The sequence below is a fragment of the Psittacula echo genome (genome assembly GCF_963264785.1).
Source record: "Psittacula echo genome assembly, chromosome: 10".
Taxonomy (NCBI): Eukaryota; Metazoa; Chordata; class Aves; order Psittaciformes; family Psittacidae; genus Psittacula; species Psittacula echo.
In genome coordinates, this window is record NC_137741.1 from 12,530,667 (window position 1) to 12,558,200 (window position 27,534).

At 40.8% G+C, this 27,534-nt stretch overlaps 1 protein-coding gene across 2 annotated transcripts; it reads left to right on the forward strand.

Annotated features, from left to right (window-relative positions):
- Positions 1–5,541: 5,541 nt before the first annotated feature.
- On the forward strand, positions 5,542–27,111 carry TM6SF1 (transmembrane 6 superfamily member 1; the record flags this gene model as incomplete). 2 transcript variants are annotated; one of them, XM_080626522.1, is made up of 10 exons in its annotated part: positions 5,542–5,633; positions 7,717–7,820; positions 9,056–9,153; positions 10,222–10,325; positions 12,033–12,115; positions 13,946–14,067; positions 18,583–18,687; positions 20,721–20,813; positions 21,458–21,577; positions 26,920–27,111. In XM_080626522.1, 10 exons carry the CDS (start codon positions 5,542–5,544, stop codon positions 27,109–27,111), a joined length of 1,113 nt encoding a protein of 370 aa, XP_080482648.1. The 2 variants fall into 2 exon arrangements, with proteins under 2 accessions (XP_080482648.1, XP_080482649.1); XM_080626523.1 differs by lacking the exon at positions 20,721–20,813.
- Between the last annotated feature and the right edge of the window lie 423 nt (positions 27,112–27,534).

Consider the following 27,534-nt stretch of genomic DNA (forward strand, 5'->3'; position numbering starts at 1 on the left):
CTTTTCCCAAAAGGAGCTACATATGAATGTCACTAGAATTCCATCCTGTTATTTGCTTTCTTAGCATGCTCAGTTTATGTCTAGGAAATATAGCAAACGCTAATATAGAGAAAAATATTTATGTAAAGTAAGCAGTGCAAATTGGCCCAAGAACTTTTCGTTTGATCTCATGTAACAGAATGGCTACAAATCAAGGGCTGCAGACAAAAGTTCAACAGTATTATATTATATAGCTCTGAAGGTTGTCCTGATGACTAGCCAGCAAAACAGAAGGTCAGGGAGTATCTACACTTTTGAGCAACTCATTTTCAAGGTCTGTGTAACGGCTTGAGCAAGCTCATGCTGACCTGGTGCCTTTTTTCTGTGGAAACTCATGCAAGAAGTACTCTCCAATTTTTGAGGTTCCTTTACCTGTTGTCAGGAAGAGAGAGTGTTTACATGCTCCAGGGAAGAAGCAGAGAATGTCCTGATGAAACTGCAGGGATTTCTGAGACACGTGTGATCTCAGGGATGTCCCAGAGACACAGGAATGCTGGCCCAGTGGCCCTGGCCTTCCCTGCCGGTGAAACGGAGCCAGTTCTGTGAGAACCATCAAAAGGGTTTAGGTTACAAAGCATATTGTTTTCAATCATTTGTTCCTGAAATTATTTAAATTCTCCTCCCTTTCCTTCTTTTCCCCACATGAACTCAGCTTTGTGTATGTTCTGAGGAGCTGTTTATTGTTATGATCAGAGTTTTTGAGCTGGCACATATTTTTACAGTGATTAGCAATTGTTCTCATAGACAGCGTAGTTTCTCTGCTTCAGGAGGGAAGAGAATAATTCAGAGTAAATCACAGGTTTGTTTCTGAATAAACTTCCTGGTTGGGGCCACTTGATGACATCTTTTCCTTTCCATGCTCAATTAGAGTCTTAAAATCCCCTACATCTGATCCATACCATAGCTGGGAATGACAGGCATCGGTATTACCACTCTGGTGACTGAATTACTAGGAGCATTAAAGTTACTCAAATGTGTTAATTTGCAGTAACAATGCATAATAATAATAATGATGATGTTATTTCCTTGGCCTAGTTACTGTGATTATTACTGTTATTATTACTTTCCCTCTGGTTTGCATTAATCTGTACTGTTGTGATGTGGGGTCTGCAGATAATGTGACCTTGCAGGTTTTGGAGCAGAGGATCCATGCACGCACAGAAAACAAATTCAGAGTCTTAGATCTGAGAAACACTAAGGGCAGGGATTACTTTTTTTTTTCTACTTTTTTTTTTTTTTTCTTATGTCTTGTAAAGTGCCTGAAGAATGTTGATACTCAATTTTAGAAGTAGAATAGACACACATTAATTCCTCTTTGCCTGCTCCTTTGGTGCAGAGATTGCTGCTGGGGAATCCCCACCAGATCCTCAGCAGATCATTAGCACATGGCCTCCTGACCCCCAGTGCATACCATAGGGACTACATTCTATTGCCTCTGGTGCGCCATGCAGTCTGTGATGTATAATACAGCATCCTTTGTTAGGTCTTACATCCTTAACTAACAGGAAATTTTTCAGTTCTATTCAGAGATAGAACAGGTTGGTTTTAAAGGTGTTAGAGGATTGCAGTTATGTGTGGTCCAACCTGTCCTGGGACAAAAGTTCCAAACTTGAAGCTTTTAATTTATCTTTTAATTCACTTTTTAATCCATCTTTATCTGGACTGTTGGTTACTGATTTTTTTTTCCTTAAAAACTCACTTGCAAATAGAGGAAGTACACTTTCAAGAATGTATCAGGTTAGTTCAATAAAAATTGAATGACATGAGTTGTTTTGTAGCAGGGTGGCATTTCGTAGCTGGCATCATAATGCAGTGAAGGCTTGCTGCTTGGCAAAGCCGATGTGAACACATGAACAGTGCTTCCATGAGCTATAAATAGCTTCTCTTAATCCTTGCATTGATCTTCATGTGCTCGCTTAAGGTTCACCTACCTATATTTGTATAGATTAATGTAATTTCCTTGATTTAAAATAAAATCAACTGTGTCTCAATATAATGTTAAACCCTGCAATTTGTCATGATTTAACAAGCAGTTATTAAAGATAAGAGCTGTTTCCCAGACTGAAGACTTAACAGACAGTTAGTCTCCTACTTTGAAGCTGATCATTAATAAAGCATTTTCATGTCCTACACAGCATTCTTTTGCTAGCACACTTACAAATGCTGCCTTAGTCCTGACTTCGAGACTGATCTGCTGCCATTTAGTGGAGAGACGGAAGAGAAATATCTTCCATATTATAAATACTGATTGTTGATCCTGTAATGGTCTAATGGAGAACCCGATAAACATCAGCCCAAGCATGCTGCTTGTGAGTTGAGCATCGCCAGCCAAGCAGCCACACAAGTGGATCTGGTTTGTGGCTGCGATCAGGATTCCCATTGAGGAATCTGTCATGTGGCATAAGGCTGATACTTGTGGTTTGAGAGAGAGTTGGGCTTCCCATTTAAAAATGACCATTTAGACAGAAATCACACAGTTTCTGACAAAGGAATGTACAATGTGGTGAAAGATCATTGGTTTTGACACCATGCTGCTGAAGGGACTGTCTTTCAGATGAAACATAAGATCAGAACTTTAGGAGTCTCATGTTGTCAATATGATTCTCTGACAATTTCTGCATGGGAAAGAGTCTTAATTTTAATGTTTTCATTACTTCATTTTGCTTGCCTACGCTTCACTGCAGTTTATATAGGATATTTGCATTTTTCAATCTTATCCTGACATCTAATATTGCTAAATAGTTAAACGGTTGTATGATTTTCTACAAGTGATGGCATTCACATGCCTCATGATAATGTTACCATTTATAAAATTCAGGAAAAAGAAGGAAAAAAAAATATTTTGCAACATCAAGAAATGTTGAATATGTGACAGGAAGCTGAGAGGTTACACTTACTTTGGTGATAGCAGCTTATCAACACTGCTTTCCTGTAATGCTTTGATTAGTAACTATGTTGTTAAAGACACCCTATTCCTACCTTAATTTTTATATTGCTGTTCCGCTACATGTGAATAGAGGGTGGTACATAGCGCTGAAGTTCTTTCTCCCTCCTCCCCCATAAGAACACTTAAAGCTTTCGAGAAATGCATGTGTTAGTTTTTGAGGACTCCTGCTTTTGAACTGAGGGTGTTGCTTGATCCATAACATAGTTTGCTGTTTGACTTAATTTCTATCTTAAAGCCAAATTTTGAACTATTTGCCCTTGGGGAAGATGGTCAGAGGCTTTGGGCTGCGTGAACTCAACAAGTTTTCCCCTTTTTCTCTAGAATTGGTATAACCTATACAAATAAAGTCAGCAGGAATGATGGGGATGTTACTTTCTTCATAAAGCCTGAAACAGAAACACAGAGAATGAAGGCTGGGATTAGAAGAACCTGTAGCTACTAGAAATTAAGATTTTTTTTATATGGAAAGCATGGCATTCCGGAATCCACATGTTCAACACTATCATGCACGGACTTGGGGGCCTCCTCTGTCAGGAAAGGGAAAGAATGGAGCTGGAAGCTCTTCTTCCACAGGGTGAGAGATGAAAATGAAAGGAAAAAACATGCCCTTTTGAGCAAATGCTTCAAATGTCCCATTTCAGAGGTCTTTTCTGCTACCAGATGCTCATGATTATTTTTTTAATCAAAAATTCATTGATCTCAACACAATAGACTCAAATAATGTGCTGGTGAGCTGCTATGCGCTGACCACAAAATGTACCCTGACAGTTTCCACTCAGAAGCTGAAACAGGACTTGATTAACAAGCCTGGCGTAAATCAGTGCTTGGAATATGCTGGCGGAGTGGTAAAGAAGTAGTTTTCCATACAGTGTTTGACTTTACGGGCACGGGAACTAAGAAGTGAAGCTTGAGACATGAATCTTGAGACTGCACCATGGCAGCTGCATACAAATAAGCAGCCTATACATTTGAAAGCTTGAGAAGTGAACCGGCTGTGCATTGAAAGGTAGGCATTTGGAGGTGGTAAATTTAGCCCTGACTCATCCAATGGCAATTTTGACACTTGGGTGGACTAAATTACTTTTAGGAATTGCATCATGTTTTCATCAGATAGTTTGATTGAGCAGCATGGTTTAACCCATTCATATACATGTGGCCAGACTCTAGACCTTTCTCACTTGAAATAACTATGAGAAGTAACTATGCAAAAATTTGTATATAATATATAGGACATAGATATGTTCTGGCTTATCAAACTCCTTTCTGTCAGAGGCAATCGTATCAATTAATTGCTTAAACTTACCAAATAACATCTTAAAACTGTTTGTTTGTTTGTTTGTTTTTTAATTCACTACACTCATTGTAAAAGACTTAGAAGACCCTTTACTGCTGATAGCTAAAAAGCTGTTTCCAGAAACTAGCGGAAGTTTCTTCACAGCTTTATCCTTCAAACTGAAGTGTTCTTTTCTTTCCCTGGTGTTAACTCCTCAAGTATTTACAGAAAGCCCTCGTATGCCAAGCTGTTCAGCCTTTTCCTGATGGACAGGTGCCCTGTTTCCTTTGCCACCTTAGCAGTTCTCTGCATCATTTCAACACGGAGGAATCGGAATCGAGCCCATTATCGCAAATGGGTGCTTTCACAACGGCGTCAATGCTTCCTGCTTTCAACCAGGAGCCTGCCTCACATCCTAGAAATGCATTTGCTGCTTTTCCCCAAGCAACACAGGATGGCCGTTCTCTTTTGCCAATGTCCTGGGTTTAAATGCTCATTAACTTCCAGGAATAGTGGTTTTCATTTGTTTGCCTTGCACACAAGATGCATTCCACTTCTGTTTGTGCACCAACAGTTTAGTGTTGATACTTGTGTATAAACAAAGTTTGAAGCCAGAAAAAAAGATGATGCGGTTTCTGTTATTTTTTGACATTTAAGTAGAAAAGTGAGTTCACAATTAAAACACTGTTTAAATGCTAATGTCATTATTCCTAATAACCTGGCTAAATTCTGATGCAAAAGGAGATGTATACTTTTTCATCGGGTTTCTTAGAGAGCCTCCTGCACTAGCCAGATCAAGGGAACCTCTTTCCCACCTATGACAAGGATCTATTCCAGCAGACACCGCGTACGCACACCACTGCTTCCACCTGCGGTGTCCTGCCGCGCCGTTACTCATAACTGACCCGTTCAGGCTCTTTCCCAACGCTTCCTTCAACTATTGCAGCAGCCGCTTGGCGCCCCGCCTGGGCCGTTCGCTGCCCCTTCCCTGCCGCCGCGGCCCCACCGCTACGGTCCCGCGCGGGCGGCATCGCGGTTCGGGCGGTCCCTACCGGCGGGGCCTGGGCGAGGGGAGCGTGCCGAGCCCCGGGGCGCGCGGGCGGCTGCACCGACCTCCAGCCCCGGCCCGCTCCGCTTTCTGAGGCGGGTTTAACCCTCCCCAGGCGGGGCGGGCAGCGGGCAGGGGCCGGCGGGCGGGAAGGGCTGAGGCGAGGCGGTGCCTCGGGCCGGGCGCGGCGCTCGCCGGGGGCGCAGAGCGCGGCTGCCGCCTCCCGCCGCGGGCATGAGCGCCTCTGCGGCCACCGGCGTCTTCGTGCTGTCCCTCACCGCCATCCCCGTCACGTACCTCTTCAACTGCCTGGCGGCCACCGGCAGGTGAGGCGGGCGAGGCCGGGCGGCTCCCGCCCTGCGGCAGGGGAGCGGAGCGGGCGGCGGGGCTGAGGGAGGTGCGGGCAGCCAGGGCAACCCGGCGAGTATTTTTAGCGGCGGCTCAGGGACAGGGCAGCTGCGGCCGCGGGGCTGAGCGGGACCGGGCGGGAGGCGGAGCGGGGAAGCGGAGGGCGCGGGTCGGGCGGCAGAGGGGACTCGCTCCCGGGTCCTGCCCGCGTCCTCTAACGGGAGCCGTGCCGTGATGCAACCGGGGAGACGTGAGCGGGGCTCTTGGTCCGGGATCTTCACCCCAGGACCCCCAAACCCTCCGGGTTAGCATCCTCTGCGGCGTGTCCCGGTGCTTCGGAGCAAGGGTCACCGCCGCCGAGAGAACAGAGCCGTCCGGGGGTGCCGCACGGCCCCGTCGAACCTGCCCCACACCGAGCCTGGAGCTCGGGGCAACGGGCGCTGGAGGCTGTCCCGGCGCCCAGCATTCACAAACAAAATCCAATTCTATTTTAAAACGAATGGAAGAACTCACCAGCTCCAGGCACTCCGTTAAGACGTGAGAGTTCTAAGTGGAAATGTCCATGTGCCCTTGCTCTGCCAAAAAAATAGGATCCCAGGATCAACCGCAGGTCTAGAAAAGAAAGATCTTTCCTCATGGAAAAACCACTGTACTTAAAGGTTCGTGTGGTATTTTGTGATCCCACAGCCTGCGGTGTTTTGCAACTTTACTGTGCAAATATTTGCTTCGTGGTTTTAAGGCTTAGCTACATCTGTTCCGTCCTCATTTTCCTCCCTCGGCCGATAACTTCATTTTTAGTTTCTCATTGCTAGAGAAATGCCGAATAACACATGCTGACTTACTTGATTCATTGCCAATATTTATTTCAAAATGATAGACCGCGGTGAAAAGTCACTGCAATATTAACAGCTGTAATGGTATGAAGAAATTCATCACCTGGAAAACAGACTAGCAGAAGATTCAAACCATAAACAAAAACAACACGCTAGTACTGCTCATCCTGACTCAAAGTATGTGTGTATATGTTCGATCTTGCACGGGTTTTGCAATAATTTTAAGTCAAGTTGCACGAAGGCTGAAATTGTCATAGTATTATTTGTACACAATTTATTTTCTTGACACACAGAATTGGTACTATGTATAAAAATCATGTACCAAACATTTTTAGCGTATGCTTCTAGACCTTACCTAGCTTTCCCCTCCTTTTTCACTCCATACATAAGCACAAAAGTGAAGACTGAGTAGAGTTTTGTCTTAAAGAGAACTAAATAGGATCTACCCAGAGCTATAAACCAATTTCAAACTGTATTTCTTGTGTTTTCTTGGGGGAGGAGACAAATTTGCTTTGTGCCAAAGATTTTTGTCCTTTCCCCTACCACCACTTTACACACACTAACATTATAGCCCTGTCTTCAGAGAAAAAGCCGATTCCACCCACACTGCTTACTGACCTCCCAGCTGATCCTGTCTTTTAGAGAGCTTTGGTAGCACTTCCCAAACAGGAAATTAGACCTAGATCCAGTGTAGGCGCTCCACACTGCTACCTGTATTCCATGGGACTGTTGTGTTTTATTTGTGAATATGTAATTTCCTGAGTAGATCATTTATTGCTGAGCTGATGCTAAATGTCCCTAATGAGCCTTTTTGGCCTTGAAATCTCTGTGGTTTTGACTTTCACCTCTCATTGGCCTCTAAGTTTTCCATCACTTTTGTTTATTTTTGCAGATACCAGTATGAAAACTGATTTTAGTCAGACAAACCTAGACTCCTGGCTACGTTGTTTATCTAGCTATTTTAGCGTTTTCTTTTTTTAGATGATCACATGTGAAAAGACAGGCACATAAATTCTGCAAAACTATAAAACGGGTTCTGTGACAGACTAGGTGTCAGACTTAAAAAACTGAAAAGACCCTTTTAAAAGGAGACTTAAAATACTTCTAAAGTATTAAAAGTTACTTTAAGAGTGTGGGCATTCAAGGATAGCTGGTAAGAAAAGATGAGCAAGCAAAATTCTGCTTCTTTCTTTCTTTTCAATTCTTTCTCTTTTTCACACTGTTACAGTTCCTGGATAATTGTTCCAGTTGGATTGCTGGTTCTGGTTTTTATTGCTCTGTTGGCTCGTGTTCTTGTCAAAAGAAAACCACCCAAAGACCCTCTGTTTTATGGTATGTCTTGGTAACAGTGAAGCTAAAATTAGAATGTATTAATTTATATAAATGATAATATATGACAGTTATTTCAGATTGAACATTTAAGGCATGGCTTCAGAACCCTGTCTGGTGGGGTGGTGCTAAGGTGCCAAGAAGGAAAGACCAGGGAAAAGAACAAGAGTAACATCTGAGCTGGGCCATGACTGTTTGAAATACTGTCATACCTGCTCTGATCTGTTAAGATCCTCCTTGTAGCAGGACTTAGACTCCACAGTAGACCTTTCATATATCTCATCCTGTGTGCACTCATTTAGTCTTTCTGGAAATTTTGGATCAATGACCTCCATGGCTTGGTTCTTCCTATGATTGAATTCCTTAATTCTCCTATTTTGATTAGGCTTCTGTGTTAACTCACCTTTGTAATATACGATAAAGTTCAAACCATCCCAGTTCCTGGCTTAGGCTGTCTGCAGACACAAGCATTTCTATACTGATTCTTTGCCATAAAAGAATAGAGATAATGATTACCCTTTAAAAGGACACCTTAGTTCTAGTTTACCTTATAGCAAAATCTAGAATAAAAAACACTGCTGTTTTTTTCAGTTTTAGAAGATGGGCCCATAGGCAAAGCAGGGTACAAACCACCTGTATTTGTCTTCTGTCGTCCTCCTCATTACAACTCGTAGATGTCATTCCTCAGTGTTCTGCATGAAGCTGAAGTCAAGGGAAATAAATAGCATAAACATATCACAAATAAATTCCCTGTGTCAAAGGAGTGACTTGCTAACTTGCCAGTTAGGTCTCCTACGGACTGCTGTGGCTGATGCAGTTTGCCTTGCTCACCTCCAAAAATGGCAAGTCACGTTTCCCTCTCCACCTCTTTTTTATTGGCCTTTCTCCTTTCCAAAAGATGATGACAGTCAAGGTTTTACACTTCGTGTGACCAAGATTTTTGAAAGGCTACATAGTTGTTTCTGCAGACACTGACTTTCCATGGAGGCTGTGCCTACAGCTCTACAGAGTTTCATATTCCTAAGGAAAGCTTCCTAAGAACTTTGTTGACTAACCACTGATAAAAAAATACTAAGCTATGTGGGAAAATCATATTGTATGTTAAATATCTGTGACCTCGAAGTAAATGCATCTGGTTCAATAGATCCCTGCCTGATTGAATTTATCAGACTGTGAAGCAGCTGTGTGGTTCTGAATCTTTATTAATTTATTATTTTTTACTCTTTATCTTATTACAGTTTATGCTGTATTTGCCTTTACCAGTGTAGTGAATCTAATAATTGGACTTGAACAGGATGGAATTATTGATGGATTCATGACTCATTACTTGAGAGAGGTAAGCAATTTTTGGCTTACAAATGTAAATAAAATCTTTACTATAAATAACTTGAATAGTATTTGTCACAGGAAAATAGCCAGTTACACATTCAAAAGGGTCTTCTTGAATTTGGTCATTGACCCATTTCATTATGGTTATGGACAAAACTTTCACTGACCTTAAGTCACTCATTTGGGAAAAATTGCACTTTTCAAGCTCCAGTGTTATTTCACTTGGTTTGAATAACAGTATTCTGTATTTATTTCTGTAGGAATTGAATAGACTGTATGTGTTTGCAGAAAACCATTGGTAGGATTCAGGAGTGGATGAGTACTGCAGGATTGTCATGATTTAAGCCTAGCTGATATCTTAGAACCACAATCAGTATTGTTCTCAGACTAGAACTGACGCACAGCATTGCACCGGCTAGTAGGAAGGAGGAAAATAACTGTTACAGCTGAAACCAGGACAAGTACCCAAATGTGTTACCAAGAAAGATACAAAATTACTCCTTTATTTTTGTCTAATCACTTTGCTGAAAGGAATTGGAGTTAAAAAGTGATGACGCCAGATACCTAGTCAGCAGAATCTGTCGGCTGCTGAATATCAACATTCACCAAAAATAGCTCAGTAAGAGCTTGACATGAAAGTCATTGAAAAGATCCATGAAATGAGTTGGACCTTACAAGGTTATATGTTGTCATCAGTATATTCAATACTGTTGTGGATCTCTAAGTTGCTAAACGTATCTTAATTTGCTTCATGTTAAGTGTGTCTTTATTTTGTCGCTTTTATCACTAAAATATGGAAAAGTAATATTTCCATAAAATAGCAGAACAGTGCTGACAGTAACATAAGAGTCTTCCCTCCCATCTCGCACCCTATTTTGCAAATATAGAACTGATTTAATTATAGCTGATCCTACCTAAATAAAATCTGTGCTTGGAAACATTCATTATCAGTCAAAACCTGTACCTCTGGATTAAGAGAGCATCAGTTACTTTTCTGAAATTGTTTCCTGCTCTTTAATTAATAAATTATTCTTTCTCTAATCACTGTATCTTTTTAAAAATAAATGTTCCCTAGGGTGAACCGTATCTGAACACTGCATATGGCCACGTGATCTGCTATTGGGATGGCTCTGTTCATTATCTGATGTATCTGCTGATGGTGGCAGCTATTGCTTGGGAGTAAGGAATTTTGATTTGTGTACTGTTTCCTTTGCTGCATGCTCATTTAACCTACAAATGGCATTCTTTGTTATGCAGTATTTAGATTTTTCTTTCAGGACTCTTCCATGGTCTTAGGCCAAAGCAACACTTAAAGTTTTATTACTTTCAGGAACAGTACCTTCACCAGGTTCCCCTTTCAGCTGAATAAGCCCAGCAAAAGCATTGAGTTGAAGTCTGTCTTCTTCATTCTGCAGCAGAGAGCATAAGCCCATCTGCATGCTATGTGTTAGTTAAAAAGGGAAGCTTAAAGATAACGCATGTAGAGCAGTTGATGTCATCTATCTGGACTTGTGCAAAGCCTTTGACACTGTCCCACACAACATCCTTGTCTCTAAATTGGAGAGACATCAATTTGATGGGTGGACCACTCGGTGGGAAAAGAGCTGGCTGGATGGCCGCACGCAAAGAGCTGTGGTCAATGGCTCAATGTCCGGCTGGAGACCGGTAACGAGTGGTGTCCCTCAGGGATTGGTGTTGGTACCGGTCTTGTTCAACATCTTTGTCGGTGACATGGACAGTGGGATTGAGTGCGCCCTCAGCAAGTTTGCCGATGACACCAAGCTGTGTGGTTCGGTTGATACGCTGGAGGGAAGGGATGCCATCCAGAGGGACCTCGACACACTTGTGAGGTGGGCTGATGCCAACCTGATGAAGTTTAACCATGCCAAGTGCAAGGTCCTACACCTGGGTCGGAGCAATCCCAGGCATGGCTACAGGTTGGGCAGAGAAGAGATTCAGAGCAGCCCTGCAGAGAAGGACTTGGGGGTGTTGGTCGATGAGAAACTGAACATGAACCGGCTTCAGTGTGCGCTTGCAGCCCAGAAAGCCAACCGTATCCTGGGCTGCATCAAAAGGAGCGTGACCAGCAGGTCGAAGGAGGTGATCCTGCCCCTCTACTCTGCTCTTGTGAGACCTCACTTGGAGTATTGTGTGCAGTTCTGGTGTCCTCAACATACAAAGGACATGGAACTGTTGGAACAAGTCCAGAGGAGGGCCACGAGGATGATCAGGGGACTGGAGCACCTCCCGTATGAAGATAGGCTGAGAAAGTTGGGGCTGTTCAGCCTGGAGAAGAGAAGGCTGCGTGGAGACCTCATAGCAGCCTTCCAGTATCTGAAGGGGGGATGTAGGGTTGCTGGGAAGGGACTCTTCATTAGGGACTGTAGTGATAGGACAAGAGGTAACGGGTTAAAACTTAAACAGGGGAAGTTTAGATTGGATATAAGGAAGAAATTCTTTACTGTGAGGGTGGTGAGGCACTGGAATGGGTTGCCCAGGGAGGCTGTGAATGCTCCATCCCTGGTGGAGTTCAAGGCCAGTTTGGACAGAGCCTAGGGTGGCATGGTTTAGTGTGAGGTGTCCCTGTGTCTTGCACGACTTGTGATGTGCAAAATCATGCAGTCAGTCTTCAGATGAGTGAAACACAACAGCAAATAACTGAATGTGCACAAATCCTGACCTGTTCATGTGATAACCTTCTCGCACATGAATGTGGGATTTCCCCCTTTCAGAGTCAAATATCCACTGTTGACTTGTGGTACAGATTTTAAAACATTTACTCACTAAGACACAACCATGGCAGTTGGTATAATATTTAAGGGTGATTTGGGTAAGGAATTTTTAGGGACTATGCAATAATGATGTCTTGTTTTCTTTTTTAAACAGACAAAGCTACAGAACCATTGGCCTCTACTGGCTAGGTTCCATTATCATGAGCATCATTGTCTTTATGCCTGGAAACATTGTTGGTAAGGACATAATTTATATGACTAACATTTTCCTGTGAAGCATTTTCTAAATTCAGCATTAAGCTATCTATATTTTATTGCAATATCGATTCCTTTCTGTAGTAATACAAAAGAGGAGTTTTAGGAGTATCAGTAAAGAGATGCAAAAAGAGCAAAAAAAAGTGTTGCATTTTGTTATACCCATAAGGCTTTCATCCAAACTAGGTTTAATTTACCCAATAAATCAATAACTGCTTCCCAGTATCAGAAAAATATGAAGCTTCTTTTGCATGAAATTCCCTATTTATTTAATAGTCTGACTTTCAAGCACCTTAGAAGAGGCATCCAAATCACTTTTAAAAGGGAAATCTGTGTTCTACTCTATTTTTAAGAGAACTTTAACACTGCTAGATTTCTAACATAAATTAATGCATGGTTTGTGCTGATAGAGGTGATTGTAGTAAAAAATCTTACATCATCAGTTTTGGTGTCCTCAACATAAAAAGGACATGGAACTGTTGGAACAAGTCCAGAGGAGGGCCACGAGGATGATCAGGGGACTGGAGCACCTCCTGTATGAAGATAGGCTGAGAAAGTTGGGGCTGTTCAGCCTGGAGAAGAGAAGGCTGCGTGGAGACCTCATAGCAGCCTTCCAGTGTCTGAAGGGGGCCTACAAGGATGCTGGGGATGGACTATTCATTAGGGACTGTAGTGACAGGACAAGGGGTAACGGGTTCAAACTTAAACAGGGGAAGTTTAGATTGGATATAAGGAAGAAGTTCTTTACTGTAAGGGTGGTGAGGCACTGGAATGGGTTGCCCAGGGAAGTTGTGAATGCGTCATCCCTGGCGGTGTGCAAGGCCAGGTTGGATGAGGCCTTGGGTGACATGGTTTAGTGTGGGGTGTCCCTGCACATGGCAGGGGGGTTGGAACTAGATGATCTTAAGGTCCTTTCCAACCCTAACTATTCTATGATTCTATGATTATTACTAGCAGGTGCTTCTTTAGGAGTGCCAGTCCTCTCAAGTAGAGATTTCTTTTAGCAAAGCTTAAATTGATGCAAAAGCAACAGGTGTTCAACTGAGACAAATTTTCATGTGCCCAAATCCTGCAGTCAGCTTTAGAGAAGCTTGTTCTGTTTTTTTATGACAGAGGGGGAGTATTCATGGTGCAGCCTGGGGCCAGTTCAGTTCCCTCCTTTGTAGATACACACTCACCACAGAGAAAACAGTCAGCAGATTTAATGTGACAACATTTCTTCCTCTTTCCTCTGGGGAAAGCAGAGAAACTTGTTATCATGAGCATGCCTTAAGCCTTCCTTTCTGAGAGGGTAGCCAGTGTAGAGACACAGATTTTCCTGATTTACCTGGGCTGAGGGCTGTTCTGAATTTATATTTTGTACTCAAACACTAGTACAGACCTGTAGGAGAAATCAGGGCTTTGGAAAACAAATAGAATAGCAGATCTTAGAAAAAAAATGATATATTCCTGTTTTCCATTTTTCAAAGAATAATGTCCCTTTTTGAAGCAGGTTCCATTAACAGATTTTGAAGATGTCCCATCCTATAGGATTACCTATGCAGAGTGACGGAGGTGGTTTCCTGTCCCCTCAAAACCTCTCTAATTTCCAAAGTAGCTTCTTGTCTGATAGCCTTTGTCACCTGTGACTCTATCACTACTGAGCACATCATTTTCAACAAACTTTGTGTGTTGCTTTAACACTGGTTACTAATGTTTTACATTTACATTACCATAGCTGCTTCAGTGTTTATATTACATAGGATATTTTTTTCACTCTTCTCCAATACAGCTTACAAATTCTTATACATCTTGTAATTATTCTTTTAACAGGCAAATACGGAACAAAAGTGTTTCCTGCTTTTTTCTTAAGTATACCATACATTTGCCTTCCCATATGGGCTGGCTTCCGAATTTATAACCAGCCTTCTGTGACTCACGACACTCCAGTCAAGGTAATATTATTGTATTTAACTGTTGGCTACTGTTAGAAAAACTGAAACCGCTTCTACTGAGTTTTATAGGTCTCTTGGTGAGCATGGAATGCACTGTAACTGCTCACTGTTATGACTGTTGCTGCCAGTCTGCATAGGCACGGTTAAAACATCTGTACTGCAGGACCATTTAAACATGGTGGGAGAAGAACCACGTGTGATTGTGTTATTATGCGCTATGTATTCAGTTTCTGTTTCAGTTTCTTAGCTGATGAAAATATTGACATATACCAGCTCCATAAAGTACCACAAAATCCTCATACAAGCTCTGCAGGAAAGTGTTCTTCTGCAGATGACTTACAGATTTAATGTAATTTAGTATTTTTTGTGTGTTCATTCTGCAAGATTAGATTTTACAGGTAATGTATATTAACTGATATGCAAATTATTTACGATTCTTGTTAAAAAACAAACAAAAAAAATTGTAAAAATGTTTACATAAAACTCCTTAGACCTTTGCCTTTGAATTTAATAGTTGGGCTGTAATAAGATTAACTGAGCAAGAAGAAAATGCAACAATATTTTATGCAGTGTTTTATATAAAAAAATAGTCCCTGCAGTACAAAGCACCCAGCAGATCTTTAACTCTTTGTTGCTATAAGCAAACCAGTTTATTGCCACAGCACACCATATCAGCTCTATGTAAGATGATAAATATTTTTGCATCACAAGAGTTCCTAAGTCTTAGTCAGGTTCATTCTGTAACTGGAAACAGACACAGATGAAGGAGCTAATTCCTGTTCCATAGCTAATAGGCAGTCATTGTGTGAGTAGCATAGCCAGTGCCATAGAATAACAGCAGACGATGCGTTGACAGATTTTCCCAGAAACGTATGAAAGAGAACACTCAGCCATCCATCCATTAATCTTCAGTAGGAAATAGAGGTATAGACAGAGGTTCTTATCTCCTGGAGTTTGAAGAATTGCTACAGAATCATCACTTTTAGTGCAGACCTCTATGAAAAGCAAACTGGGGGAGACTTCAGGTGCCAAAACCTCTTCTACTCTCCTGCACAGGCTTATAGGAAACTGCATGTCCCATCCCAAAGCAATTTGAACTGATTTACTTAAATGCATCACTAATTCCAACCAGAAACACATTCTTTAGAGTCATCAGGGTAGAGAATTAGTAATGGTGATTTTTGCTATATGTATTAGTGAGAACATCCTTTGCTTGGAGGATGGATGAAGGTGTCAATTTGTCTTCCTAGTACTGAGGACACCACAGAAATTGCTATTATAGAAAATACGTGATGGACTGCTTATTTCCTGAAATATAGCCATGTCTCCTATGCTTATCAGGAGCTAAACTGCTTACCTAGGTTTGATATTTTACTTTAATATATATTGTAGAGAAACTCAGTTTTTAACTTCTGTTTCAAGAAGACAGTGCATAAAAAGCTGGTAACCTGAAAATTGAACATTGTACTTCTTAGTGAATCCTTTCTTGTAAACCTAGACTTCCTTACTCAGAAGGTCACAGAAGCAGCCTTGATTCCTTCCACTGGGGCCTCCTATCTTCCTAAGTAGTTTATTTTTTAGAAGTCATATTTATCTTCAGAGCTAACTTATGCTTCATATCAGAGCATAAATACCCGTATTCAATAACTGTACCTTAAAATGCTTTTAAATCTTAACATGACTACTCATGAATTTTTCTCATTTTTTATACAACTCTCAGTCCTAAATTATATATTGTTTCCAGGAAGTAATTGTGTGTAATGCTACTGAGCATTGTGAGTCCTGAAAATATTTAGTTCTCTTTCAATCTTTTCCAATTAGCTGTAAAATTGAACTTTTCTTTAGCTATCATTATTCAGAGTTGGTATTAAAAGATTTAGGAAGAAAATGTAATAAGATTTTTAAATGTGACAGTGCAAGTCTATAGAAACATACTTACGTGAAAGCATGGGAAGCAAGCTATGTTCTGTTGGCCACAATATTCATTGCTATGATATCATTATAAACCAGTTAATTAAAAAAATTAACTAAAATCATTGCGGAGACAGAGAATAGGTATTGACATTCTGGATGTTTTTTAATAGTGGTGGGTGCATAAGAAAGGAATAGAGTTTTACCTTCATTCGGAATCAAACCAAGCTGTGCTTCAGTATTTGCAAAGCTCAGCAGATTGATCTCAAGTGTATCAGTTCGGAAAAGTTTAATGTACCTTAAAGCTAACAGAATTAATACACAATTCATATTTGCATATGAATTCTGAAGTGACAGACTTCTGTGGACAGCACACGAGATCATTTTGATTCCTTAAACCCCATCATGTAAGGAGCCTCTCAGAAGTTATGAAAAATAGCTTTTTCCTGGAAGTGAGAAAAATGGCAAAGCAGATCGACACACTTCCTTGCTACACGAAAGAAACAGCAGGGTTGGCGGGATCTGTGCAGAGTTCCACCATGTTTGCAATACATGGGAAATGTGTGGCAGGCCATTGCTACTCAGCCAGCACACTTGACACATTAATTCATTTTAGCACATATTGATGTGAACTTGCTGTGTAAAAGAAAGGTAACAAACAGGTCTGTCAGCAAAGTGCATGCTGTCTTTCAGCTTCTTGCTTCTGATTTTTTATATGCTTTGCATTTTCATTTTGTTTGCATAAATGTATGCAGAGAAAAAAGGTGCGAGTTTTCCCTACCTCGGCAATTTCACAAACTTGAACTGCACCAAAGGTCATTCAAACTAATCCTGGCTTTGTCTCCAAAACCTCTCAGTACAAAGTTCTGTTGTAGCTTTGTGATCACAGTAAATGTGCACATTCATTTAATACACCTTTCGAAAGCAGGAGTGATGCATATATATGTTTCATACTTAGAGAAAAGTGGAAAGAAAATATATCAACCCTCAACTTTCCATTGCCCTTAGGTAGTCTACATCTGAAAATGACTTGCAAATCAGCAGCCATGGGAGGCCTTTGTCTTTCATAAGAATAAATATTAGAATAGAGACATTCTTTGCAGGTAATATTATAAACATTCCTACACTAGTATTTTAAATACTGTGAAGTGACACCATACTGCCAAAACAAACCTGGTCTTTGTGTTTGAAAACCAAAAGTGTCAATTTGTCTCTTAGCTTTAAAAGAAAGAAAAAAGAAAGTCAGTTTTATGGAAGAGATGGCCTATATGTTTACAGTGGCACTATCATTAAACCACAGTTCAGATCTTGCAGTTCTTACTCAGGAATTGTGCTTGCAAGATCAGTTCTCCTGTTTCAGTAACTTTATTGTGAGTGTCTTTATCCTGAGTGCCTTTAACTGTGCCTCTACATCCTAATTATTGTTTTGTGCTTTGGAGACATTTCCACAAGTGTATAACAGGAAGGAAATCAGGTTTTTCTTTTGCTGTCTGTGTGCCAACATGCAGCTAATAAAAAGGAAGAGGAAATGAGTAACACATAAATGGGGAAGTTTCTCCCTCTGAAAACAGAAGGGATACAGAAAGATACTCTGATGTGCTTGTAGTTTTGTGGCTACACAGTGCTGAAAGAGCATGTTGAATTATTTCCATAGGTCTTGTAAGTTCTACCATGTAAACACAGAGATGCCTTTGGTTCCTCCAAAGCCATCTTCTGCGTTAAATATCTACGTGGTCTTTGCTACTGTAGAGTGTGAACCCCTCACATTTGCCCATGCGGTGCAGGGGAATTCCTGTTCTGAGGCTGAGGAAGAGAGGTACAGACCAAATCAGATCCAGATGCTTACAAGTGCTTCAGTGCCCATCAGAGAAATCCATAGCGTGCAGTAATAAAAGAATGAAAAGAAGATTTTCCATTCTCCATACACACATACACACTGTTTCTGTGTTACACATAAAAGGTATATCATTTGCTCAGTGAACTCAGCAGAGAACTCAATGGGCCACAGAAAAGTTTTTATTTTATGCCAGTGATATTCCATTAATTTCAATAGTGCCACAGGCTGCTGAAGACCAGCATTCCCTCTCAGTAACGATGGACCCTCATTTTGCTGTCCCTCCAAACAGTCCTTTTACAAAGCATATTAGATTCAACTTCAAATGTTTGAGACATAACCTGTGCTTTCAAAGCTTTTCTATATATGGTCATCCAGGAAAATTAATTCATTCCAATTAACAAAAGACACAACTTTGAACAAATCAGTTATGCTGCTTTAAAGCCTTATGTGATTGCAGAGTTAGTGTTCATTTGATCTAGGTTGTTTTAAAAGTAATCTTTATTGAAATGGCTTTAGTTGGATCCACCCATTTCTACAGTTTATTCACATAAATTTTCCCACAGCATCCTATCAAGTCTAAAGTCACATTTTTAGATGTGGAAGTCTTTCCACCTCTGAAATCAGTGGATAAAGAGCATAATTTAACAGAACTAACTGTGTCTATGATAACGTTTCACTGCTTCACCCTTCTTGTAGCGACTGATCTGCAGTTAAATACATGTCATGTGGAACCAGGATGTATTTACTAAACATGTTCTGCATTGCAGGTGGTTCAGGAAGTCCAGAAGAAAGGACTCTTAAGACGACCAATAGATTTAATGTTAGCTGCATATCTCATTTTAGCAACGGGGTTTTGCATATTTAGGGGCATGGTAAGTTGAAGATATTTTAATATTGTGTCCTCTAATTTTAGAAAAACTTGAAATCCTTGTGTCTATGTGAAGAAGTCTGTACAATTTGGTCCAGGGAAATCTTGAGACTTTAAGGTTTGGGATAGGCCTTAGATATAAAAAGGACAGATAGTTTATTTATGCTGATTAGTAATGCTTTGCTTCTCCATTTTGCACCGTGTAAAGTGTATTTTTCAAAAGGAGGTGCAAATTGCAAGACTAAATAGCATCCCAAGTGCAGATCAACATGACCTAAACCTGTTTCCATTCTGGTATTACATTTATGGCCAAGAATGCAGAGAAAAAAAACAACTAAGTTGAGTCTGTATTCATGTTTTTCTAAACAGAGATGCATCATTAAAATTATAAAGGAAACCAAGTTAATTTATACTGCATTAGATAGACAGCAGAGAGAACATTTCCACATGAAAAAAAATTACCCATATTACATCAACAACCCATGTTCTACTTGTTTCTACTTACCAAGAGCTTACTTTCAAAAAAATACTTGCTTTTTGAGCACAGCTGATTGAATTAAAATTTCTGAGGGAACGAATCAGTACTGAAAATGCCTGAAGTAGAAAAATGCAGTAGTAGATAAATCTAGTCCTTTGTCAGCTCTAAAGCATTTTAAGTTTCTGTCTTAAGCAGAAGGGAAGTTGTGCATCTTTAAGTGAACAGAGATCAAACATTTAGGCGTTTTATATAACCACCTGCTTGCTTGATGTGTAGATCTGATCCTGTCTAGAACAATTCAAGTACCAAAGTAACATTTTATTTACCAGTGCAGATTGTCCTTTTGTGGTTCTGCTGCTCACATACTTGGTCATCTTCAGCTGTTTCACTGAAAACTTGCCTCTTTTTTTCCTTCTAACTTGTCACAGACTGTTTTATTTCTTCTCATAGATGATGCTTAAGAGCAGCACTGATAACCATCTGTTTTACCTGTAGTTTTGTTGTGGGAAATGTTAATTCATGCTCTAACATCTAATTTGGTTCTACAATCCCACTGCTTCATTTCTCAGAGCAATATTTTTTGCTGATTTTGAGTGTGGTCATTTCCTTAGATATTTCATTTGCCGAACAGGAACTGCTTACTGGCCTTACTTATACACACACAGGTCTCTGTGTAAGCTGCAGTAACCATGAGCTTCTGAAAAAGTGAATAAAGTCGAATGCATCATAGTCCACTCAGACCTGATTCTTGGAGGCCCATATTGGAAAAGAACAGGGATGAATGTCCACTGTTTGTAAATATTTACACTTCCCCCTCCAAGTCACATAACAAATACACATGAAACTAAGTTGTGCAAAACTTACTGTTCAGTCCTGTAATTTAGGCATTAATGATGCCTTGCCATAAAACAGTGACAGCTGTTGACACAGATTGATAACTCACTTTACAATAGTATTTTTTGTAGTAGTTTTAAGGGCTATCATAAAAGGAACTACTTTTGCCTCTCTTCATGAGTATTATGAACTTGTTCTTTCCATATGAGCGTAAAAATCCAACAATCTCTCCTTTGCTACTCTCCTTTAAAAATTACTATTATTTTAAGTAGCACTGTCTCTCTGCATTGCTGTCCACTGCTATCATGCCACAGTGCAATTTTTCTCTTGGACTACATTTTCAGCTTGCTTTTCTCAATTGGGTGCTTAATCTGAGGTTTCCATTGAGCAATTTTCCATTGGAAAGTTCATTTGCTGGGATCAAAGTCTGTTTATCAGAGCAAATCAATAGCAATTAGACTTTCACTACAGCTTAGCCAACAGACTGAACTCTCTTCCAGTCAAAATCTTTAAAGCAGGCTGTCAGCACTTCCTCACAAACCCTCTGAGCAGGAGCTGAGAGGAGGCTGCATTTCAGCTTTTAATTGGTGATCAAATGGGTCACTCACACAACAGACTTTCAGCAAGCCTCTAGGGTAGCACTGCTGCAGAACACTGGTGAATCTTTAGGGCTGTGGTTTAGAACACATTCCTTGTTCATGGGAAGTTTTACAAATTCTCCTTAGATTGCTCTGGATTGCCCTGCTGAACTCTGCCGGCTGTATATTCAACTTCATGAGCCCTACATAAAAGATCCTGCTGCCTATCCTAAGCTTCAGGTAAATCACTGCGGAGCATAGAGTATTAACTGATTTGTTTACTGGTGCAAAGATGGGTTTCACAGATGACAAGATCAATAAGGGAAGTATTTGTTCATGGCAAGTTAAATGGTACTTCATGTATTCTCATGCAGCCATTACAGAGTACCAACTCTTCAACCCTTACACAAACCCTATTGACAGAGGCATTGCAGAGGAGGGATGCTGTGCTTTAGATCTGCAGCATTTGCAAGGTTGCCATTCTTTTGCAACCCTGGCTTCTGCAAGAACCAAGTATCTCTGCTGAACCTGTTCTTTCTGGGGAAGGCGTGGCTTGGGTGTATCTTGTGCCTCCCAACTGAAAGTGTGATGGAGCTTGAGAAACAGACCCATGTTGTGTTGGATGCTGAATTAGGTCAAGCCACGCTTATTGGCATGGTCTCAAGATGGCAAGGGGTAAGAAAACATGTCCTGGGGTGAAGTGGATTTGGATGGGACAAAGAGACAACAGCCATCAATATTAGTGGAGACCTTAGGGTAGCTGGATCCAGTCAACAGCATCCAGGTGTAGTTTTGAGTAGTCTCAGCTCTTCAGTCAATTGGTCAATTTTTAAATGCATTTCCCTCACACTGCAAAGCAACTGATATTTCTGTTTAAAATGCAGATGCTGGCATACATGTTCTACTCTGTGCCATACCATGTGATTGCTCTGTATGGCCTACTGGTGCCTGGATGTTCCTGGATGCCCGATTTAACCCTTATACATGCTGGAGGACTAGCTCAGGTATTTCCTTGTAAAATGTTCACTCTTTAATTACAAGATAATGAGTAGAGACCTATGCAATAAATAAGGGGCCCATGGCTTGATCATCCTATGTAGGTTTTATGACACTTTAACTCAGGTCACCTTTTATATCTGTAAAAAACTAATTTAAGGGAGTGGAGTATCAAACCTCTTACATGTCTCTAATGAATGACTGCATTCTTGTTTTAGTAGACTTCATCTTACTGCAGAATCTTTTACTGGGCTCATTTAAACCTTATTAAGCACTATGCGCTCTTGAAGGAAGCCTGTCAAAGCTGTAACAGTCAACCACATAAAAAAAAACCCCAAACACAACAAAACAGCACAATACTTTGTTTCCATGATATGTGTTGACCGATGAGGTAGTTTGAAAAACATAAGTGGAAAAAGTATCTGCTAGTCACACCAAATGGTCAATATCAGTTGATGATGTTGGTATAACACCAGGAACCTCCTGGGCAACAAACCACAGTAACACTAAGACATGCTTGTGTTGCCAAAGGCAGACCAATGATTATACTTTAACTCATTCTATTCTGATTATCTTAGATAAATGGCTGTAATTAATTACAGGATGATCCTGATGCTTATGAAAAGACTGACCAAACCAAAATAATTAATAGGAGCTAATAAATAACTTCTCATGACATACACATGACCATTAAGCAGTTGAGACAGCAACAATTGATTTGTACTGTATGTAAGAAATTAAATGTGCTCTAAGCATCCAGACAATGAAGAAAATACACACGTAATCCTGTGCCAATAATGTGAATATGGGGACATGGCAATAAGTGTAATTCAAGTACCACTATTAGACAAACACAAACCAATGCTTTGTTCCTCAGGCCTGAGATAATCACAGACAGTCCAGCTCAACTGCCCAGCAAGGATGGGGAGAGCATAATTTGATTTTCTATTTGTGAGCAATTATCACAGAGAATATGACTACTTTTTCCTACACAGTTTACAGAGAATCTTGATTTACCAAATGATATCAAAACAGAACCTGGCAAACATTAATGAGGAGGTTTAGATGAGCAAAAGGTATCATATATACTATACAACTGTTTGCCCCAAATCTAACTTAAAAAAGCACAAGCTGGCTAAAGTAGGCAAGCTGGTGTCAGGAACCTCTCTCTACTGACAGACTGCTCAGGTTTCATGAATTCCCCAGACAGTCAGGAAAGAAACTGCTCCTTCAACAATTACCTAGCACAAGGAAAGGTAAACCAGAAGTTGGAGTGTGCTATCACAATCTTGCAAGTTTACCAAAAAGCTCAGCCTCCCAGACTGGAGACAGTTTTTGGTTGGACGGTTTTGGTTTGGTTTTTTCTTGTTTGTTCTTCTTTTAAGTGCTTCCCATAACAAATATTCCCCTTTTTTTTAATGGCACTTTGTACTTTCTGACTGTATGATTAATACATGCAGCATGTTGGTGCTGCGAAGTCTAAAACCCCTCTGTTATCCTTTGTGGTTTGGCTTCAGGATAATGCCAATCTACATATTAGACAAGGAAAAGAAAAGCTACTGGTAACCCAAAGCTAACACTTGCTATTTCCCATGTTACTCTTTAAAGCTTGTCCTAGGCACAAGCAAAAACTGTGGGCTAACAAATACAGATCAAGAGAATGGTGTGGTGCAGCACAACCCCCCCATGTGATCCCAATTCAGAAACATTTCTTTAGGTTTGTGAGAGGTTTTCTGTAGTATTTACTTTAACAGGCTGCAGCATGAACTTCAGTGATCCCACAACTGACCATGATTTAATTGATCTGATTTGGTGAACTGTGAGCAACCTGGGATGAAAAACGTGTGTGACAATGAATTGAGTACTCCTACATTACTTTTGGGTTTGGTCATTTTGAGGCGCAAAACAAATTTCCAGGTTTGTCTACTGTTTTCTCAAGTTAAAACATTGTAATTGATACTCAAAACACATGTAATTACTAAACCACATTTTGCTTTCTATTACACACAAAGATCCAATAAAGGTAACGATGGGAACAGTGGGTATTGCTCCCCAGGAAAGAGCACTTCTCCTACAAAGAGCGAACGTGGGAATTCTCATTATTTTTATTTCAACCATTATGAAGTCTGTGCTTTTTACAAAAAACAAATTTCAAACACTATGTGATGCATCTAAACTAAGACCCTCTGAAGGTGCCAAGCCTTTCACACACAACCAGAAAATGTACCAGTTTTCAGAATTGCACACAGCTCTCAGCTTGAATTATTCTGTCACTAACATTGACTCCAAACCCAGGTTATAGCCCTCATTAGGCTTTCTGAAGCTCTTCAAATGTTACACAGCTAAGGTACCAGAAGCTCTGATTCTATGAAAGTATTGGAAGCCTCTGAATTTGTGAGCCAGATGAGAAGGGATGAAGAGCCGCCCTGCTACCCAAAACCATTCTGTCTCACCCACTCTCCATAGCTCATTGCCCTGTTCTCCAGATGTAGGAAGCTTTTCTGTACTCCTTCTCCACTGGTTTGCCTTAATCCTGGAATTTTTGGCGGCTAGTTTCTTGCAGTGCCTCTTGTCTACAAGAGAACCTAAACCCAAGGAGCATATTTTTCTAAGTTACTTTCTCCCCGCTCTATTTGATGGCTTTCCTTAGGCTCATATGACCTCGTCCAAACCCCTCCAAAATAAGTGACAATCTTTGCCTGATTTTAGCCAGTTTTGGAGAGAAGGCACAGAGTGAAGAAGGGCTCCTAATCTTTTTCCAGGCGCTTCTCTATCCCTAGGAGGAGGGCTTTCCTGACTGCAGGATATGAAATATTCAAAGTACAACCTACAAAGACAAAAGATATAATTAAGAAATCTAAACCCAAGCTATTTCATACAGACAAAAAGCTTAATGAGGAGCAGGCACAAATTGCAGTTGTCAGGTTGAGCAGTGCCATGTCCAGCACCAGGCAGCTCCCAACTGCTGGCAAAGGCTTCAACATAACAAAGGCTGGGTGTTAAACTGATAAGGCTACCTTAGAAATTTACCTGCAGCATCTCATTTGGTTGATTTCTCAACCAAGGTTTAGGGATTTGATCCTCAAAACTCTCCACTTGAGAGGGTTCAGTAACAGAAAGCAGTAAGGAATGGCTCATTCTCTGAAAGAACCTGATGATGGCAAGATAACACAACAGACTCCAGGTTGCTCTCATGGCAGTGCCAGCCTGTGGCATGACAGGCAGAAGGCTCTGCAGTAACTAACAGCTATTGTCTTAAAATCATGGGTTTGGCAGAAACCTGCCTGGTACTTGAAAGAAGAGCAGGACTAGGCTATTGGTGAGTGAGAGATCTGTTTTTAAGACACATCCCTGCCCCAACGGAGCAAAAAAAAGGGGAGGGTGGGGGGGGAGAAGCAGAGCACAGTGACGGAAAGGAACCACACATAGCACAATTTTCACAAGGACAAATCAATTTAAAAGAAAAAAATAAATTGACTTCAACAGACCTAAATATCCTCCCTGGTAATGAAAGGAAAAAGCCATATGTTATATTGAAAAACAACTCTAATAAACAGTATCTTCATTATACAGTGCATCATTAGCTAGCAAAAATCTTCATGAGCTACAAACAGAACAAAATGTTTCTGCTTTTCCTTTTTAAAATGCTCAAAGCTCACTAATGTGCCACAACTCTTGTAAAAGACTACACAATAAGGCTTAGATCTTCAAAGGCATCGAGGAGGCTGTGGGAGCTCTGGGTCTCTCAACAGCAGCCCTTACAGTTCCGTCTGGCAAGGCTTAATATGAACTTATGAATTTACTATCAACTTACTATGATGTACGGCTGGTCACTCTTGGTGACAAGTGGGTCTTGCAGTCTTCCAGAGAAGTACGCAGCTTAGCAACTTTTCACCCCGGAAGAGGCTCTAAGAATGCTACCAAGAGGCTGTGTCTTGGCAATCCTCAGCCAGCCACAAGCCTCCTCTCTACGTCCTGACACTGGCTGCCTATTTGCTTGGGAAGCTGCTACCTCATGTAACAAGACTTTGCTCCTGAGCACTAATGCCCTTGCTGCCTGGGCTGAGCAGGCTCCCAAGGCAAGGGAAGGCTGAGCAAGTCGCCACAGGTGCTAAAGGCAGTTCCTTCCTGCCTGAGACAGATGAGGACAAACAAGCTGTGAAAGACAGTGAATTACGAGGCCAATATAAAAAGGCTGCTGATAGTTTGGCCCTGAACATTTCTTTACTGTGTAATAGCTATTTACAGAAACATGCTAAGTGGCACTCTCCTGAAGTTTGTTGTATTTGATTTCTTTGATTACTCTGTTTCCTGGCTCAGGTGTGGCAGATCAGCTCTCCCACATCAGTGGAGGTGATTGGAATCACCTGAAAACCAATTGCCTTTTCTGCTTTGATATATGGCCTCAGCCTAACCTTTTGCTGGAAGGGTGTGTATTAAAACACCTGAACTGTATTTATTTCATTTTCTACTTTGCTAACTGTAAGCAAAATTGTTTTCTTTGTGAGTCTCCATCGCACATCTCCATGGCTAACTAACTAAATAATAATAAAACAAAATGGACACACAATAGTTAATGTGAATGAGCTGCGGCTTGAAATAGCAGGTAACAGATGGAGACAAAAGACAGTGACTATCCTGACGCTTCTATCTTTAAATGTTTGTTTATGCTAAAAATACTCTTCAGCCCAGCAAGGTTGTCTTTGCATATAAACTTCACTGGAAACTTAACCTGTACTTCAGAACCACTCCCAGCCCAAAGCCAAATACTGCAGACATGTTTGCAATCATCAGTTCTGGGATCAGAACTTGGAAGACTGGGTTTAAGGTTAAAAACGCTCTAACAAATCAAACACAGAACTAACATAGCTTCCAAGATTATACATTCTAACTTCACTCAGAGTGTCCGTCTGCTTCCTGTTGATGCCAAACATGACATTCCCATGTTGGTGGGTGCAAGTCCTATCCCCATCACTGGGCTGAGGCCCAGGAGTACATACCTCTGCAGCCTTTTGCCTGGGTAAGCATCCTGGGCCCTGTTGCACGAATATCACCCGTAAGCCAAGGGTGAAATCCTGACTTAGAGATCAGTGTCACCATGTGCATAAAATAAAGCTCCTAAAGTGCCACTGATGGTTCCACTTACGCCTCTTATACCAAGGTATTAACTATCTTAGTTTAGGCTGTATTTTTATACCACTGTGCAAAAGTATGATAGATAAGTCTGGAATAAAGGGCTGGCTTGGAAAATGTCACTGGAGATGCATATTTGCATGCAGATTTTGCCGTCTTTCCAAAATACGCATCAATTTTACCCTTCTTTAATATCTACGTTATATACACACCACAGGCTCAATTTTCCCATATTGGTGCTTCTCTTCATGCTCGAACTCCTTACATCTACAGAGTCCCTGAAGAAGCAAAACAGTTTTTCCTGATACTGAACATAATGTATGGGATTCTTCCCCAGCTGTTGGCTTACAGATGTGTCAACAAGCCAGAGTTTTTTATGAAACCAATACAAGAAGAAAAAACAGAATAACACAACTGTTTTCAGCTCCTCATTCTGGTTGTCTATATACCTGGGTTGGGATGTAACCGAACTGCTCCAATGGAACCCGAATGAAGTGTGTAAGATGTGTAAGTCTGCACAGTTGTGTAAAGTTGCACAGTCTGTTTTGTTTATTCTACTCGAAAAGGGAAATAAAGACAACTGCCTTCAGTACCACTTCTCAGCATCTTGACTTTGTGCTGCAGCAGAGCTGCTGGTTCCCATGGCTATTTTTAAGTAAGCTGCTTTGACTGTTTTAGAAATACTGCATGAAGTTAAATAATAATTATGATGTCAGTGTTTAGCCTCCACACCCTGAAGAGTATCATTGGCAGCAATCCCTACGCAGAGCTAGTGTAGAATGGGAAGGTCAATGTTTTGAGGTGTGAAAAATTAACATACATAACTCTGTCA